The 19012-nt window shown below is 42.1% G+C and overlaps 1 protein-coding gene across 1 annotated transcript in view; it reads left to right on the forward strand.

Annotated features, from left to right (window-relative positions):
- Positions 1-3818: 3818 nt before the first annotated feature.
- The window catches only part of T265_12007 (hypothetical protein), a gene marked incomplete at both ends in the record, with an annotated part of 41042 nt that continues 25848 nt past the window's right edge, over positions 3819-19012 (forward strand). The window contains one exon of the mRNA XM_009178889.1: positions 3819-4053. Within this exon, the coding sequence (XP_009177153.1) occupies positions 3819-4053 (235 nt within the window). The remainder of the gene's footprint in view (positions 4054-19012) is intronic.

Here is a 19012-nt window from a genome sequence, read left to right on the forward strand (position 1 = left end):
TCCAGGGGAAAACCACATATTTGGGTCTATATAAAAACAGGGAAATAACTAGGAATTTACTTATAAACTCCGTGAGACTAGTAGAAACGTGGTGTTTCACAGGTTCGTACCTGGCTAAGGAGGAAGTATGTGATTTATACCGTAAAATAGATATTCTTCACATTCATTCAACACTCAGTGGATCACAGGTCTACTCGAACTTTTCGGATACATTGATTTGTGGCACATTTGAATGAAAGGCCGACTGGAACTGGGTGTGATTCCTATGAACGTTGTACAGTAGTTATCATTGGAATAAGTCGGAATGATCGGCGACCATGATGATATTGATATGCTTATCCCCACGCTTCATTAGCTGGGTGTTCTGTAATGTTTACAATTCGCCGTTTCGATCCCATTACATTCTGCTCCCAAGTTATGCGGCGTTATTTCAACAAGATACCATTCCCCCAATTTGCATGGGTCCTGGCTATTTAAACAAAACTATTTGGCATGGCCGTGCATGCACAAATTTCAGTCAGTCACATCACCCATGTAGGCGTTCACCTATAACATGGCACTTCTCCGTATACCATTCGAATACCTGAAATCTGCAGTTGAAGGAGTTTGCTTACTCGGCGTATTAAATTAAAGCTGATCAATGATTCATGGATGGAATTTAAGCTTTATCTGTGCAGTTCGCCAAGACAGCAGCGAAATTTCCCCGTGTATTCGGGGTGAACCGTTTAGTTCGTATCCGAAACATAATCACAACTTCGTGGCATTTGACAGTTTTGGCTGACAATTTGGCTTTTGGAGAAGATTGAAGCAGCATTTTGCAACTGTTTCTATATGGATCTGCCATGGATTTCGTTTGTTGGATCTCTATCTGTGCAAGGCCAATTCATATCGTGCATTGGCAGTTTCACCCCTCGTCGCCACAAACGGATTGTGGGCCATGAGCGGTAACTTGAAAGGAGTTTGGTGCATCTATTACATGAATCGTTCGAGATTTTTCAAATTTTACTCCGCTACTGTTCACTTACTTTTTTGAGTCTAAACATCCGTCGCAATATTTTGGTGTTTCTGTTATGTTCATCTTCTGAGGTTGTAGAAATATCGCTTGTTATTTGGACGCTCATGTATTCGTGGGCTGCTTACATGGTTAAATCGGGTAGCCTCGCTCATTGTTCTTTTCATTAAAGCACGGATGGAATAAGGAGCCTGCTTTCAGCGATCAATTGCAGTGACGTTAGCAGGTCCATAAATCGTCGTTTGATTACTGGGGAGGCACATGCCCGAGATCTTTGGAGGCCGCTTACAATGGTAAGACTTGTATAAGCCAACGATGCGAAAAAGCAGCTATCTTGCATTCAAGTGTAATATAGCGTTCCCGCACTTCACCAAGTAACTATCGTAAAAGTAAACCTCCAGCAAACCCCTGATAAGTTACTGATTCGAAGAGATTTTATTAGACGAAGCACACACATGGGCTGCATTTTTTTGACTTCAGAATGCTGCGCTTGAACCAGGCGCACGGCATTCTTACGCCGAAGCTTCTGGGCGCGACATCGCCAGTCCGACTGCAATTTTGTTGGCAAGTTGCAAACTTCTGCGTCATATCAATCTGAAAGAACACCCTGCGAAACTGTTGTCCGCCATCTACAAGTTTGTCGGAAGTTGACAAGTATTAATGGCTGACGTCGGTGGACGTTTGACCACTTCAGACTTCATAGAAGCACCTCTACAGCAGTACAGGGCGTTGGTTGGCAAGGGAATATGCCGCGCCAACATTTCTCAGCAACAATTTCTAATCGGCAGAGTTTCACTCATATCTCTGTTGTGGCTTGACGACCTATCAACCGTGTTCACTAATTATCTGTTTAATTTTATCCAGCAAAAACTATCGTACGTATATATCTAAGGCCAGTTCAATTGGTAATTGCTTCACTGATAATGACAATCCGTTAGCATGCAACAAACCGTGGTGGAAATGTTGATAAAGAACGAATTAACCATACTTAACCAAGACTTCAAAAGTCACGAATCCGGGAAGCATTCACAGAGTCCCTTTGTTGTTTCATCGCCCACTCAAAAATCCATCGAACATTTAAAACCATGGATACACTCCATTCAGCGGTACTGATAGTGCAAAATGAATGCCATTAAAGCGAAATGCGCATAAAGTCAGCAAAACTGATGAATGCGCGGCTAAACAACACAACAGAATTGCGCTCAATACCCTGTATCACTGCAAATAAGAAACATTTACAACGCTCGCTAGCATCCAATTTCTAAGACAAATAAATGACTCAACAGTTTCAGGTTTTGCTCTGATTCAAGCTCACAGAATGTTGGTTATTTTGACCAAACTGCTCCAAATGAAACGTGACGCACCACACGTTTCGCTGTGCAGAAAATTAAGTCATTGGTTCACAAACTGCATGTATCAACGGGACTTTGGGCCACAGATCACCTGCTATGCGGTAATACCATTTTTTAAATCTTTTGGGTATCATATTTAACGGCTTCTGAAGTAAAACTGAGCCACTTTGAGATCGATCATAGTGTAAGGATATTTGGTGATTTCAAAGTGATTCTATATCCTTAGTTTATTGTTTTGCGGAATTCTACACCAAAGCCGCCTTAACCTACTAAACTGGGTAATGCATTGGGCAAAATCAATTCGGGCACAATTGTCCGAGTCGTTCCGAGTAGTTTCCTCCATCCATCTGAGAACCGCTGCCTGCTTTGCCTCAACTTTTTTATGTATTGATGATGTTTAGTCTACTAAATGTAACATTTGTGTTTCTTCCCCCAAAAACCTTAATCTGGTGGTATTATACCAAGAGCTGAGCTGAAGTGCAATTGGTAAACTAACCCCTCCATACCTATCGGAACTGGTCGGCTTCATTCATTATCGCAACTACAACAAGGTTAGTGTGAAGCTACATATTATGCATATGGAAGCGATGACTCTAGGACATTAGTACCCAGTGGCCCTTTAGTTTGGTCAGGGGAGCAGAACCCGTCAACTACTGAATTAAATTTTGCTCATGCTCAACCAGTACCAAGACGATTTAAAGTTTGGTTCAATTTTTTCAAAGTTTTTGTTAAACGAAAATACGGTTGTCACCGCAGATCTTAGGATACATTTGCATAAACGGTATACATACACCACTATCCCAAAGCTGAGTTAGTTTTGATGGGAATATCAGAACGTATTCGGTGACTACAAATTGCTGTTTCATATTCTTTAGCTTACCGAGAAAAAGAATAACGATAACTGACGTTGTCAGTCAGGATTGCGAACGATCTGAAATAAGTTAAATGAACAAGAACTAGTTTAAATAGCCAACTTTTACATACAATCAACAGTCTTTCTAAGATGCAGATGTTAAACATTCTACTGCCTCACACAATGAAACAGGGGTTTGCTTTGACGGTGCTTCGCCACGCCAAGTAACCTCCACCCTCAACATCAGTCAGGACATGGATGTAATCGTTCAGCCAAACGCCACTCTCCTCATTGGCCGGCATGCAATCATTTGGGCCGTCCAAGAAAGGCCGAAAACGAGCTCAGTGGAATCGAAACAGAGGACTAACAGTGGCTGCTGGCAATGGCGTGGGTGGTGTATTATTTTCAGCTCGGGCAAAATACATATACCGGCTACACCCGTTCACAAAACAGGTGAATGTATCCCAATCACCAAGGGTATTCTCACCATTATATCACGGCGTAGATCATTGGTCACGTTGCGGACGATGGCCTCCGTTCTCACGTTCGGACGCCGATCAGGGTTCATATCCCGTGACCACAAACTTCTGAGGATGGGGATATGCGGACACTCCTGGATGATTTAGATTATATTGCGTCGGCATCTGGGCTAGAGACCAATCGGGCCAAGTTCACGGCACTGGAGGCTCTCTTCGGAGGCCTCGGAAGGCCGCTCTGGATGGGGCCAAACGGGTACTCGGAAGATGGAATAAGCCTCCATATACGAAGCTCTTGGGGCGGAGTTCGGTACACCTACCTATTGCCAGGAGTCTATGAGACGGTTTATATCAGCCAGGGTGAGACCGCGAAGCGCCCCAATGTGTTCTTCGACAGCCTGCAGCAGCCGTTGTACGCAATCTACTGGAAATAGATGGAGTGTCGCGCCAACGGTTTCTCTCTTATAGGTTTGTCAAAAGTGGTGACCCTGCGTTTGCTATTCAATTGAGGTTGATGAAATCAGATGGCCGTATATATGCAGGGGCGGATTTTTCAAGAGTGCAGAACACATGGTTAACTTAAAGCGGGAAAAACTCGTGACAAAAATGGCTCAGTCATGCTCAACGGTTAGGCGAGAGCGAACTAAGTGCCCGAATGCTTTCGTCTTGCAACATACCAGGTATATAGTCCGTAATTAGGGAGTACTCAGAAGTGTCCACAGGCTACGGAAGTCCGTTTTGCTCCTGCTGGTGGAATGAATACGAAATTACCCTCTCGTCCGAATGCTTCCAAATCTATGGCCCTCCTTTCACTGCAATTTTATCCTTGCGAGGAGATGCGTAATTGGGCTTGGGAAATTGTGCAAAATGGCATAATCGTGGAAGCTATCAACGCATAACATTGCTCTGTTGCGCTTGTAAAGAAGACGATTATGAAGTGCCCATTTTGCGTGGATTTCTTGAGTTTCATCTGAATGATCGTAAATCCATTCGAGGCTGTTCCTTTGGTTTTGGAAATTTTATATCTGTCTACAGTATTACCGATTTTTCTCTGTGTTTAGCATAAGTTTCTGATACTGGCCACCAGCTATCTAGTCAGAGAACCGGAATTCGAGGCTTTCCTTTGGTTTTGGAAATTTTATATCTGTCTACAGTATTACCGATTTTTCTCTGTGTTTAGCATAAGTTTCTGATACTGGCCACCAGCTATCTAGTCAGAGAACCGGAGAAAGCCGCCATCACGTTTGGTGACGTTCAATATCAAATTAGACGGATGCCGTTTCTTGACGCCTTTCGTTTCTTGAATCTTCGTTTAACGAAGGGACTATGTAATGTTGCCGTGTGTTATGTCTTTGTGTACAGAAGTTTGGAACCGGAGCATCCAGTACAATTTAAGGTCGTATCGTGGCGTATTCGAGGGGCTGGACTGCGGAAAGGTGAACACAGTTCACAATTCGCTCGGAGTCCGATGACAATACTCGGGCATAAACTGGGTCACAAAGAGTTTATCTAACTGCCAGAAAAACTGGTAAAAATCCAGGACCGGGCTGTTCCTAATGTTTTATCTACGGTGGTTTCTCGGACGAGCAGCATGTTGCACATGTTGTCAAGTATCTGAACACAATTGCTGCTTCGATGTAAGAATTTCTGTGGCACGATGAACAGCTGCAATGGACAAAGGAAGCATGTGCTCTTTGATCGTGTCCGGGCGTGGATCTCGGAGCACCAATTGACCCGCAACCTGCCCAGGGTCTGAAGATATTTAGTGTTGCAACAAATGCTAGTGACTGCGGTTTCAGTGCGGTCCAAAACAAAAGGAATGGGCACATCGTATGTGCCAGTCGTGGTCTGACTAGCGACGAAATCATGTACTCAAATATTGAGAGAGTGAGTTTAGCGATCTCTTGGGCAACTGACAGGTGGATATTATGATTGATGGGGCAAGGATTCCAGGTCGACACCAAGCACAAACTCCTCGAGTGGATGAGACCACCATATGTTGGCATGGCAAGCTCGTCCGCTTGGTATTCGTAGCTGCTTATTTGCTGTTTGCTCATAAACGACTTTGCGCAGAACGGCTTTCTTCCATACATTGATAATGCACCAAAATGCACGTAAAATCTGATACGTTTAAAGTCAACGCATATTGTTAAACGCGCCGCCTAACAGCACAACAAAAGCGAACACAGTACCTTGTATCACAAGAAGATAAGCAAGATACAGAAGACGCGCTAGCATCCGATTTAACAGAGAACTAAAAATGACTCGGGAATATCGGCTTTTGCTGTAATTCAGGCCTATCTTTTGGCGGTTATTTTTACTAAATTGCTTTGAAGGAAACCTGGCGTGTTTTGTCATAGCGTGTCCCTGTGCAGAAAGTTTCGTGGTTTCGCATTTACCTCTCCCGATTACGCAATTGTCTTCTTGGCTTGTTCGCGTTTAGCGTTCACCCCCAAATAGTTCCACGCGATCAGGTGTTGGGAGAGAGTACTTTGCCTCCACGATGATAAGCTTTTATTATTCTGTCGTCCAGATACAATTGTTCATCTTTTGTTACCTCACGCCTGTCTGGTATTATATGCTTGCTTTGTACATTCCTAATCCCTCCGCATATCAGTGTTTAAGTAAAATCCTGCCATCCAATGAGTTTACCGGCCGCCTCGAACATCATTTCTTAAAGATTTTAACCTTGTGTTAACCTACAGCAAACGGACTTTGAGGCGTTGAATGTTCCGACCTATGGTTTTCAAGTATGGTCACATCCAGTCTCACCGTTTGGCCAAACAGCATCAAAATCTGCAATTAAAGGAGGCGATGCCAACTCGAAAATTTGGACGGTAGTCTAGTATAAAACCTTGATGCTGTAGTAACAAGGGGCGCTGAATTCGGATAGAAAGTTGATGGACTTGAAATACAAAATTTTGAGTAAGGGGGCTTCGAACGCCATGCAGTGAATACATAAATTGAAGGCCAGTGGCCCAGAATGTCCTCATCAAATTGTGAGTGTGGATGGTAGCTACGTGAAATAACGCCTTCATCCCTAAATATGGTACCCATCGTGCGTAAAAAACCACGTGCAGTGCAGTCGCCTAATTGGATATGTTTCATTCAGATATCTGCTTAATAATTAGTGTGCAGTGGCGCACCTTTTCGAAACGGCAGAAAATCGAAGACGTCTACACAAGTGTATATAAATGCCTACAAGCTCGTCTCTCTCTACACGTTATGCAAATCACAACCAAAAGACGTTTTATTTTTCTCTCACGTCGCCGTTTATCTGCACAATAGGAGGCACATACTCTTTCACCTTCCGTATCATTAGACGGTAACTGAGGGAGTTCTTTGTTCCCAGGCTTCAACCAAATGTGATTCCCTGTTTTCTGCCACGGCTGGTGGTTTACATTAAGTCTGCCTTTGCCGTTCGTGTTATTCGCATCAACCAAAATGCAAGCGTTGACTGCATTCGTGATCTAATACTTCACTTTCACGAGCAACCTAGACTTTCATGAACACTTGTAAAATTTTCTAACGAAACTATCTCTATAGAAGTTACTCAAAATAGTCTTAAGATTTCCATTTCTCCATATGATACGTTCATGTTCTTTAACAAAATGACGCATGTCAGGCCGCACCAAATTGTTCTCCAGATTTTAAACTTGCTTTTGCCTGACACGACTGTGGGACCACGATGGATATGTGGAACCGAATTTTGCTTTTTTATTTTCAAGTTATATTTATCATGGGCGAATAAAAGGTGAGACCGAGAATTTCGGCATATTATCTTCGCTTAAGGTGTTGAACAATTACAGAAACCTGTTTTATTCCGACAAATACTCTGTATATCGTGCCTTACTTCGAAACCTGATGCAGAATCCGCCCTATGTATGTGGTGAAAATAACCTGTTGAAATCGCTGTCAAGAAATGCCTTGTAGTTCTGGTTTTATGTGATTGAGATATCCGGTTTGAATAACACTTCCAGATTTGGTGGTCATACAGGTTGTAATTAAATGAAGCAAAGTGTGTTGGAAAACCATGGAAGACAAGGTGACTAATGAGATTGGAAAAATAAGAGCTTTGTGCTGAGGTTTTCCTCATTGAAGATTACTCACTGTTTGAAGTGATGACCTGAAAATTGCGAGAGGTGTTACATATTCATTGAGGTGCACGCTTTGTAGCCGAGGTTTGGAGCGGAATTTGTCGGAAGATTTGCTGAATTTGAACAATCTACCGAGGGCTACGTGAGAATGGTTTGCAATTTTGCAGGCTTGGGGAAATCAAAGACCTACCCATGAGTCTTCAGCAAAGAGGCCGCCCAAGCAATAGAGTGGTTTTGCCAGAATACGGCGGGTAGTTAGTCAAACTTAAGCGGTTGTTCCCATTCTATTGACCTCAGTTCTATAACATCGCTATAGCATGCCACATATTGTGCGCCTTCGGCCATTGACAACTTTCGTCTGTAAGATTCATATACCTCCCGGAATGCTCCGAAATCACAGTGACAACTACAGAATCCACATGTAAGCACTTCTATGGATTTTGTGTTGAAAGAACTAATGTACTGTTCATTAGTGATAATAATTTCCATGGTAACATAATAGAAGCTTGTAGGCATGCAAACACAAATAATTGCACTGGAAATAAAAAGTTGTGGCTCAATGTTCGCGGTCCTCCATGCGATTTTGCCCGATTAATTTCTGTTCATATTTCGGAATTTTGATGAAGCAGTTAATTCCGCTGAATTTCTACAAGGCAAAACACTTCACCAAATTCAGTACATTGAAAATCCAGCATTCGCATGGAATCCAGTGCTGCCGGTTTACAGAAAGTGCAAATTATTCCCCCTCAGTATGATATACGAACAATCATTTAACGGTTTATATTTTGTAGAACTCGAGTGAACAAGACGATCATACTTATCGAAATGTACCGGAATGTTCGTCCGTTGGCACTGATTTCTGAGTGGCAGTCGAGTGGATAAGTCATCATCTCACTATATATTCACAATAAATTTGCTATTGCTGGAAAACTCATGGCCGTATAACGCAGTAGCCGGCGGTCATCTCTCATGATTAGAGGGTGAATCCACGTTATCTGTAACCGAAACACGTGTATGTTTAATGTCCGCAACAGAGATACTTATCATCTAATTTTGTTTTTTCGACCTGAGCTGGAACGTCGGTAGTCAGAATCTCTGTACATGTTCGGAATACACCTAATAATGAATAGAATGAACCTGCTGTACAAAGCCGTTTTGACTTCTCAGGTTACCTTCTAACGTATGGCAACCATAATCGCAATGAAGATCTCCGAAGAACGTCTCAAGCATTGCAGTGAAGGGAGACCATAAATTGGTTACTACCAGTGCAATTTAGTCGCGAGATTAAACAAGAAGATATTCCGTATTCCACAGTGCATTTAAAAACATTTTGCTCACTTGACTAAGAAACGTGGTCCTTGGATGTTGTTGCGCACATTTTCAAGCGAGAGACCGGCAGAATTCTCACGTAAGCTAGCCTAATTAGTAGTGGTTTGATTTGCACCTCAGTAAAAACTTTTCGGTTTCGGTGATCAACAGGCAAGACCGTATTAGGCACCGAAGTCGAATTTGATAAATTACTATTGCGCTGTCACCAAAGAGGTTAGGAGACACAAATGCACAACTATCAACACGCTAATTCACAAGATGCTTGCTACTTAAGTGCACTGGTCAGGATAAATTCTTAAAGCAGGCAAGCACGGACTACTCCGGAATCTGAGTTCAAAAAGTGTTTTCAAAATGATGGAGGCTTGACAACTGCTTAGATATTTGTCTAACGCTTTAGTACAGAATAGGATTTGTGTGGAAAACTGATGAACAGTTTCGCAAAGACTACGGCCTGACCGTCTGTAAATATCTGCAAATTCTTCCAGTGTCGCAACATCTAGACTCCAGTGAATTCTCGGTCATCATCCCCAATCACTGCAACAACGATGAAAGCAGTTAGAAATAATGGATGTAATTCCTATGAAGCTGGAAAATCAAAGACTACGGTCTGACCGTCTGTAAATATCTGCAAATTCTTCCAGTGTCGCAACATCTAGACTCCAGTGAATTCTCGGTCATCATCCCCAATCACTGCAACAACGATGAAAGCAGTTAGAAATAATGGATGTAATTCCTATGAAGCTGGAAAATTTTGTTGCATCAAACGTACACCTCAAACTCTGTGTATTTACACTTTGTATGTAGTCCATCTGCGCGTCATGTGTCACACCTTCATCAGCTTCGGCCATTCTTATGCATCCTGTGGAGAATTCTATCAATAACTATACACACTAAGGAGAGACAGAGTTGATATTGAGAAAAATGTCTATGTATTCACTAAACCCACTCCAGTTCATCCTCCTATAAAATATTGTGATCTCGTTTGCGCTGGAGTTTCCCTCGTATATTTTCTTGGAGGATTGGATTCGGAAGTCGGAATTTTCCTCCTAAAAATTCAACCGATTCTCGAATTCCAATATGTATTGCATTGTCAAATATAAAAACTCATGCATTCTTCCGTCTCAACCATCTTGGAAGACATGTTTTTTGATGCATTCTGCCATCATAAAATTATCCGCTCAACTTATGCATGAGGGGAACATACTCCAGTCATGTCCAGTTTGTTGCGTGGCATAACACAAGTGAATTATTACCCCATGTTTTTCTCATATATCCACCGTCATTTCGCCGTAACAGCCAACTGTATATTTCCGCAGTATGGTCGAACAAGCTGTTATTAGGGCTCCACTATTCACCGATCATCTACACAAAAAGGAAGCAATACTAACAGCTGCTTTATGTATGACAGTCTAGATGGCAAGTTAGATTTTCTGAATATAGACAGCGCCTCAAAACCTCTCGCTCTCTAGTACCGGTCGACTTAAGATATTACGTTTGGTTATCAGTTTGATTTAGAAGTATAACTAAGTTGGAATTTTCTGGTCTTTATTACATCGCATAATTCACAATTTCAATTAAGATCCGCGGGCCCCTTAAGTTTGTTGTCCGCACCGACGCATCTAGGTCAAATGAAAACAAATTCATCAGAAGTTGCGGTTTATTGGATATTCGGTTTTAAGGGATTGCCAAGTCAATTGCAACAGCTTATATGAATGTGTTCTCAATTACACCAAATTGTTTAAATGGACAAACTTTGAAGGCGATTTCTTCAATCGGGACACTATTCATAAAGGGTTTTATCAATGGGTTACAATCAGCTGTAAGGCAATATCAGTGAGATTAACTAGCACATTGAATACAACGTTTGCGTGAATCCCAATAGACAAGAAAATGAAAAAATACTCAAATGAATTTAAGATTCATTTCCACGCAAAACTCAGATAAAATAAAATCACAATTTTTAATTAATCAAATGAATAACAAGTTTTGAATGGTTCCTTCTGGGTTTTTCTGTTATCAAAACGCTGCTTCCTAAGGCGTCACCGAACACTCATGACGTTACAAAATCTGCAGATAATGGTTGAACATATCTTTACGTAATCGATTAACTAACCAGTATATTTCGTACCAGGTGACAAACATTATCCAAGTCCAAGTGATTGTTTAGAGTTGGTGACTAGGGCTCTGGTTCAGATTAGTTCCAGTGGTTCTGAGATCATGTGAGACCTATGCCCCTTCCTGTTTTTCCAAGCCTCAGAAATACCGAAAGCGTGGTGGCTAATGCAACACTATCACAGTCCGCATACTTATCGTTTGCTCGCTGTGTGATAGAACCGTAACATATTTAGCGACGCAAGATGAAGGCAGAATAACTCAAAGCAATGTTTGAGCAACAATTGCAACTCATCGAAGTACTTACGGAGCGATTATCAAATACATCATTGGCTTCACCGGCTGCGTCGAGCGCCTCACANTAAATACAACCCATGTCGAAATTATGATACCCTAGCAACTGTGGACGCACTACACTGCTGATAAAATTGTTGAAACCTCTTCGACAGATCACAACCGGCTTCTCAATTCTTGATGCTAATCAAGTAGCGCAGTCTCCGATCGAAATACTACCACTTTCATATCATTTTGGTTTCGACGGGAGAACCATCTGGAACTGATGAAGATACCCAGTTTGACATGTTCTTAGGCAGCTGAGACTGCTGCACCAAAAAACTGCCGTAGAGACAGCACAATCCTCCATCTTTGCCAATTTTCGGAAAGTGAGCTAACTCCTCCGTGATCCAACTTATGTCCCAAAAGTGCCCCCGAAATCCAAGCGAGTTGTGATTTGACTTCATTTATCCGCAGGCCAGCCACTCGGATCCGCCCAACGCAGCCTTCACGTGAGCTGCGTGCTGTGGTTCCAAATTGCTGTTCACAACGATATCGTCTCCGTACACGGCAACATTCGGGAGTCGCTTCGTTGAACGAAGCACCAAGCACCGGAATGTGAATGAACCCCCAGGCAGATCAAACGGCATTCGTCTAAATTTATTTTGGGTGTCCGCAATTGTGAACGCCGTTTTCTTCAGGTCATCCACCTTGGTAGGTAGTCCAGTAGCTGGATCGCAAGTCGGATAACGTGAAATACGGTGTGAAATACGGTCAGCTCATTCAAACGCTGGAAAATTACGCAAACTCTGCATTTTTTGCCCTCACTGCTTATAAGCACAACCGAAAAGATGTGTGACCTATTGGCTTCCTAGAGTATGCCATTTTTAAACATCTCTGTATCCGTGTTCCAATCAAGCGGAGCTCATACTTCTCATCTTTCTCGATAGCGGTATGCATAATAGCGCGTGCCACTGCGCAAATTGCAACCCACTCAGTAAAAAAGGAGTACCCCCAATATTCTATTGTTTACAAGCGGTCCGGTAGACTGACATTGACTATTTTAGTGGCCGTCCCTGCTACACTAAAAACCACCGGCTCGTTTCGAGGGTTCTCTGTGATTCCTCAATTATGGCTGCAAGCTGATCCGAGGGTTGGTTTACTCTGGTCTGCAGTTATTCTGCTGGTGAACTATCCCTGTTCTCCTGCGACTGGAACGTGACCATTGGTGCTTCGGCCGGCAAGATGCTCCAGCTACTCCACACTCAACTGACCAGTTGCATTAGGGAAAAAATGGGCACGAAGCGCAGGCTACACAACTTCGACTAACTGGTCAAACAGCAGCAGCTGGCGCGACACTTCGCTCGGTCCCGGCAAAGCCCGATCCCACGAATGCTACCGGCTGGCGAGGAACACGGTCTGGTCACATCAAGATGCCATCCTGGCCGTTTGGAACCGCCTCATTGCCTCCTAGCTGTCGGCCTGTTTGTCAATTTCCGCTGCAAGAGCTTCGTTCGCGGCGGCCTAGGCCATCTTTTGAGGACCCCTTATGACCGTATCCATGACCGCTTTTGCCCGGTTTTTGATGGAGTTCGCCAGCATCGCGAACTTATCCCGGTCGGTATCCAGTCAACAGCCTCAGCAACTTTCTCGACGTCGTCCCGGAAGGTCTCAACATCCACATCCTTAAAGGGTTGTGGCCATGGGATCTTCATCGTTATCCTGTTCGTGGTACAAAATGACAGGGCGGGGGTCTTTGTTGCGGAGTTGTTTATTAGAGAGCAACAACTGAACAGTTACAAACCATTGGACAATGGAGCAGAACTTTTATATGTATCTTGTTTAGAAAAACCGAAAGTCTGTCTTATCGAACGTGAATTCCTGAATTTCCTGGATATTCATTGATTAGAACTCAAATGTAAACAAATGCTACCAAGCATTTTCACAAATTCCGTGATGAATCTCACGTTTCAGTGGACGTAAAGCGGATTTATGAGGAAACATAACACTGACATTCCTCATCAGGAGCATACAGCGTTACATCGATACGATGTTAGATGTAGCGCGTCATTCCAGTTAACTTGACTGAAATGGGAGGTCATGTTTATTTTGCGAGGGAGCAGTAAATGACCCATACTGGACAGAAAAATTAATAGCTTGGGTATATTTGGATATCGGTATTAAAGCATAAATGTGAATGTTGATTAGCATTTTACAGTGTGCGAGATTTGCTTGTGACGCAATTTGAGAAAACTGTCGACATTTCAGGTCCATAGGAGGATGTACGTGGAAAAGTATTTTAAGAACTTGGGCGAAAACACTACAGCACTATATTATCCGCCTGAATTACCTGAGGCTTCTGTTCGTTCATAGTTAAATTTGTTTGGACTGCATAAGACACAGAGGGATGTAAATATGAGTGGATTCCCCTCAAACAAGTGACCTTCAGACAACTCCGCTAGGTTAACAAATCCCATTTTAAAAAATCAGTCCAATGATTTTAACAAACATATCTTTCCTTAGTCATCGTCAATAAACGCCCGATACTCGCTGGCACTCATGGAACTGTTGTCTATTCTTGTTCTCGTGTGGTTCTAATTTAATCGTGTTGGTTATCCTATCTTTCACCGGGTTTTTGCCTCCAAACTTCACACATGGAAAAGATGAATTGTTTGAGTGATCATTTATGGAGGCACTAACGGTTGACTGATAGTCATGTTTATAAGCGACATGGGATGTCAAGATATCAAAAATCAATATCCCAGTCATATTACTTTACATACCATTAAGGAACCGTTACGTGAATTAAATTAATGTAAAGAAGGCAAGAAGCGACCTGCTGTAAATGCTCGTGAAAAGGTACACAATTACTTGGTTTGCCAGACCGAACGAATTGTTATCAACAAATGCTTCCATTTTTTATATCTAGGAAAACAAACACCCGAACGATCGCGCCAGAAGTTTCGGGTACATTTGGATCTGCTAATGTGACAAGCGTTGTTCACGAACTTGACTTTCTCTGTGTGAACGAAAAACCAACGTTTGCCTAATAACACAGTGTAAATAGACTGCAGACCATCCAGTATTGTCCTCGCAAATTTTCGTGCTCGTAAAAGTGTATTAACTAACAATGGGGATTTGCAACAAAACTGGAAATTTTCTTTGCCAAGTGAGGGTAAACTGTGAGCAACTGAACTGTACGGTTGCTTAATCCATAGTGAGGCTCATCAGTGCACATTTCACAAGTCACCACGAAACAATTTTCGCTGCAGGTTCGTCGGTTTGCTGTTTTAATGAAGTTTGTTGGTGGCCCTGAACTCTGCGAACAAAACTACCATGCGCAAAACACACTGACCGGCAATACCAGTAACGTTGCACTATTATTCAGCTCTAATGTCGATTTTGAAGACCCCGGTGTCAACCGCTTAGCCGGGCTTCGTGTACCACTTGAACTCACTGTTCCTAAGAAATGAATGAAATTCCCTGTCATGGAATATCCATATTTTTCCCAGAAGAGTTTCATATTTCAAGGAATTCAAACTATGCTATAATGCAGATAAGCAAATCAAGGTTCCTTCATGCTCAGTTTGGATTACCAGCAGTTGACCTCTTACAAAGATTCACGAAGTCTCGAACCCCTGTTTCCCGGAGCTTACACAAAAATTTAATCTTCTGATTAGCACACTGAGTAATCCTCCACTCATTTAATTAATCATTCTGGATTAATCATTCTGGATTAATCATTCGATGTAGCCCTGCATCTATTATGTGATTCTGTCGATTTAACGGAACCGCTTAACAAGTTAATGAAATGACATAAAATTGAGTTAACTGAATCAAAATAGGTAGAAAACTGCGCATGTGAACCAAATACGTAAACGGAGCCAGTTTTCGAATTCTCAGGTGATCTTTTGGATTACTGCACTTGCTGATTTACGCGTGGCTCCCATTATTTCTATACTATTGTGGTGGTACATCTGGTCTTACCATTTTGGTTGTAGGGAATAAGTTGTTTTCCGTGTGGAGAAAATCCCGATAGTAAGTGCAATGACGTCTGCCTGTTCCCATTCGGCCATTTGTGGAATTCCGCTGCAAACTTAAAGGTCAATAGTTCTACTTTAATGCACTACTATCATTTATTTTTGAAGAGCATGGTGAAGAATAAATCAGAAAAAAAAAACCCTTCGGCTTTCCAGGCTTTATACTACGGCCCAATCGAAACATTTCGTTGCTTATTAGCCATAGCTTAGTAAACTTCTGTGTCAGTTAAACGCGGGCGGGATAGGCATGCTGTTCCACTAGATGCTCCAGAAAGTAATTGCGGATGTTGCACGCAATCGTAGCATACGAAGAACCTATCTGAGCACTAAAGTAAAACAACACGTAGACAGTGGAAACAATCATTTGGAGCCTCAGGCGCATCACACACAGACGATGGAAGTCCCGTCAAAATAAACTGTTGATAGTGCGATTGCCTAATGCGTAAAATTCAGTTCCTATTTAGAATTTTGTGTAGCTATAGAGGTACGAAAAAACAATGCGGAATAAAGCATGGGGGATGAATTCATCTCGCACACATCCGCGTTCAGCCTCAAAACATGTAAACGGCCTATGATACACAGTACCGTGATGAATGATGCATGCTCCATACAATTTTGCAACGTGCCTCACAAATAAAATCAAGGCAAACCCCGAACGTAAATATTTGAGATAAGACTAAAACTGGGAACCTCTATCCTAAATTCTGATGTGCTTGTACTCAACCACATTGCACTTGCAAATGAATTGTTCTGCATCCTGATGGACTTCACTTCGGAACCCATCGTGACCAACATTTTTTGGGGTATTTGTAAACGAATGTGAGCGCGTTGCCTAAAGACGGAAAGAGGCGACAATTTGATAACGACAGGATATCCACGGAACTCTCGAAACCGGCTCTTTATGATTTACCCGCAAACATCATATTTCTCTGGATCATTGTGGCCCGAAATCTGTCTCTGCTGTTTAATTCACAATGAGGATTGAGGCGTCGTGCCAGCTAATCCTATCTGAGCAGGCGTATTTGTTTTAGTTAAAGTCAGAATGGTCTGGGCGTTGTAATGTACACCGGCCGTGTTCAGCCAATAATTTCACCTAAAACACATCCAGTTTAATGCCTTGATCATCAAATTAATTTTTCACGTATTTTGGGCTAGCACTACACATAAACACAAACCAGAGTGAGAACTGCGCATGTGAACGACATGAAACAATGAGGGTGGTTTTCAGAATTCTCAGGTGACTTTGTACATTTTTTGAACGGCAAATTACTGCTGGATTCTTCTGTCGTAAGAACTGCAAAAACTATCTCACATTATGCATACAATCGCGCTGGTGCACATGGTTTCATGCTTTTATTTTAAAGAACATGTAATGTGCTCCATTCGGGGAAAAGTTCTGATAGTAATGACTAACAAAATTTGGATTTAGCGGTCGAACTAGCCTATACGTCTTTCTGATCAGCGGCTCGCTTGTTTGACTCGTGTATATTCGTAAAATATGCTCTGGTGATTACGCCCGAGTAGGACGTACCAAATGTGCAATCTCCCCTGTTTTTACAGGCTTTAGAGTCCAGACAGATTTCAAGTATAATAAAGATCACAGATAAACATCAAAACCCTTCAGTAAACGAACGATATAACTTTGTGAATTTCTGTGTCGATTACCCGTAGATTGGAACCACCAGATATTCCATAACGCGCAAAACCTTTACATGCAACCCATTTATATTGATCAACGGTAAACGCAACTCATTCGGAGGTTTGTGATTTGGTTATGGGCGACTAAAATTTCATATGAGAACTCAGAAGGGATCGAATGTAAGCCTGTAAGAAATCTTCGCTTTTCGATTAATACAGAGAATTGCATATAAAAACATACGAATAAATCTATCCTTATGGCAATGTAATACTATGTAGTAAAGTTAAGCATCCGAAGCAGATAGCTAACACAGAAACTGTCGGCTTGGCCTGAGAGGTGGGTTATCATTTGTTGCTATTTGCGGATGCAATGATGACCAAGGTGTGTATCTGTATCAAAGCCCACAGAAGATCAACTCAATTGACCAAGCTTTCTAACCGTTTTCTTTCACTTCTGACGATCAACCAAACATTTCGTTGTCGCCGAATTCACATTTTATGAAGCAGGCGATGATGCGTTACACGGGCAAGAAGTAGTAGATAAGAGGCACCAGTGCGCAAGTATCAACCGGCTGATTGAGTGTACTGTCCTCTCTGGTCTCACACCTAGAAGATATCCAAGCACTAAAATCCAAACCGTTACTCAGAGAGCTAACGGAGGTGTACACAGAAATATCGTTTATCCCGCCGTACGTCTCACTGCATTCAGTGACAGATGAGTCGTTTTTTAGATGTGCATGCATGTATGTATATATTGGATGTTATGGTGGTCAGTTTTATTGAAAATGCATTGGGAATTTCCAAGGAGTTGGAAAAACATGCTCTTAAGTATCCAATAGATTGCTTCATTCGCGCACGCCCATCGGGATTTTTGATACTTTTATCTTGTATTGTACTCCTATGCTCAATAGAAACACGTCAAACCACACAAACATTTGAGGCCTGAGGCCTGAGCCTTAAGTATCTTACCATGCTGACACCAAAATTCTTCAAGTTAGCATGCCCATTAACTAAACGACTCACATAATTAGGCAGGCCAAGTAAGAAAAGCACCGTATTAAACGCTTAAAGCGCCGGGCTCTGAAGGTCTTCTAATAGCTAAAATACCTGTGACAGAAACCTGAAGTGGTGGAGAGCTGCTCGCAAGCAGGCAGGCCTGGTAAAATAGCTCAAAATCATACGCAGTCAGTTTCTTCTAATAAAATACCTGTGACAGAAACCTGAAGTGGTGGAGAGCTGCTCGCAAGCAGGCAGGCCTGGTAAAATAGCTCAAAATCATACATACGCAGTTGGATCCATTAGTAGAATGTTCCCATAGTCCCACATTATTCTTGCTTGTAAACAATGCAATTGATAGATGCGAAATTAGGAATTTCATGAGTAAATGTGACTAAACGATAAGAGGCAGGTAGCCAAATTTGGATAGAAGAGGCTAGACCATGACCCAATTACAAAGTTAGAGACGTCCGCATTAATCTCAGCTTGAAGATATCTGTTGGTGGGCAAAACGGTTTTCTCGTTTGTTGCGCAATCTCTTTTAATCAGATATCACGAAAGTTTCAAGCAGTAGCTTACTTTCTATTCGAGCAACTATAAAATAACCCACTTAGAACGCATTATTGGGTGCGCACAAGGGGCAAGACAATAGATGAAGGATCCAGGGCAGTACCGCAATTTAACCTTTTTCACAAGATTCATCAAGGCAACTACAAACAAGGGTGTCCAGGATATTATCAGCTAAAAAGGATTTTTCAACGTATCACGTCAGTTCTACTATTGGAAATTGATTTAAGTTCATCCTCCGAAATGAAAAACCTATCAAACATTTAG

This window comes from Opisthorchis viverrini (genome assembly GCF_000715545.1).
Source record: "Opisthorchis viverrini unplaced genomic scaffold opera_v5_726, whole genome shotgun sequence".
NCBI classification, from domain to species: Eukaryota; Metazoa; Platyhelminthes; class Trematoda; order Opisthorchiida; family Opisthorchiidae; genus Opisthorchis; species Opisthorchis viverrini.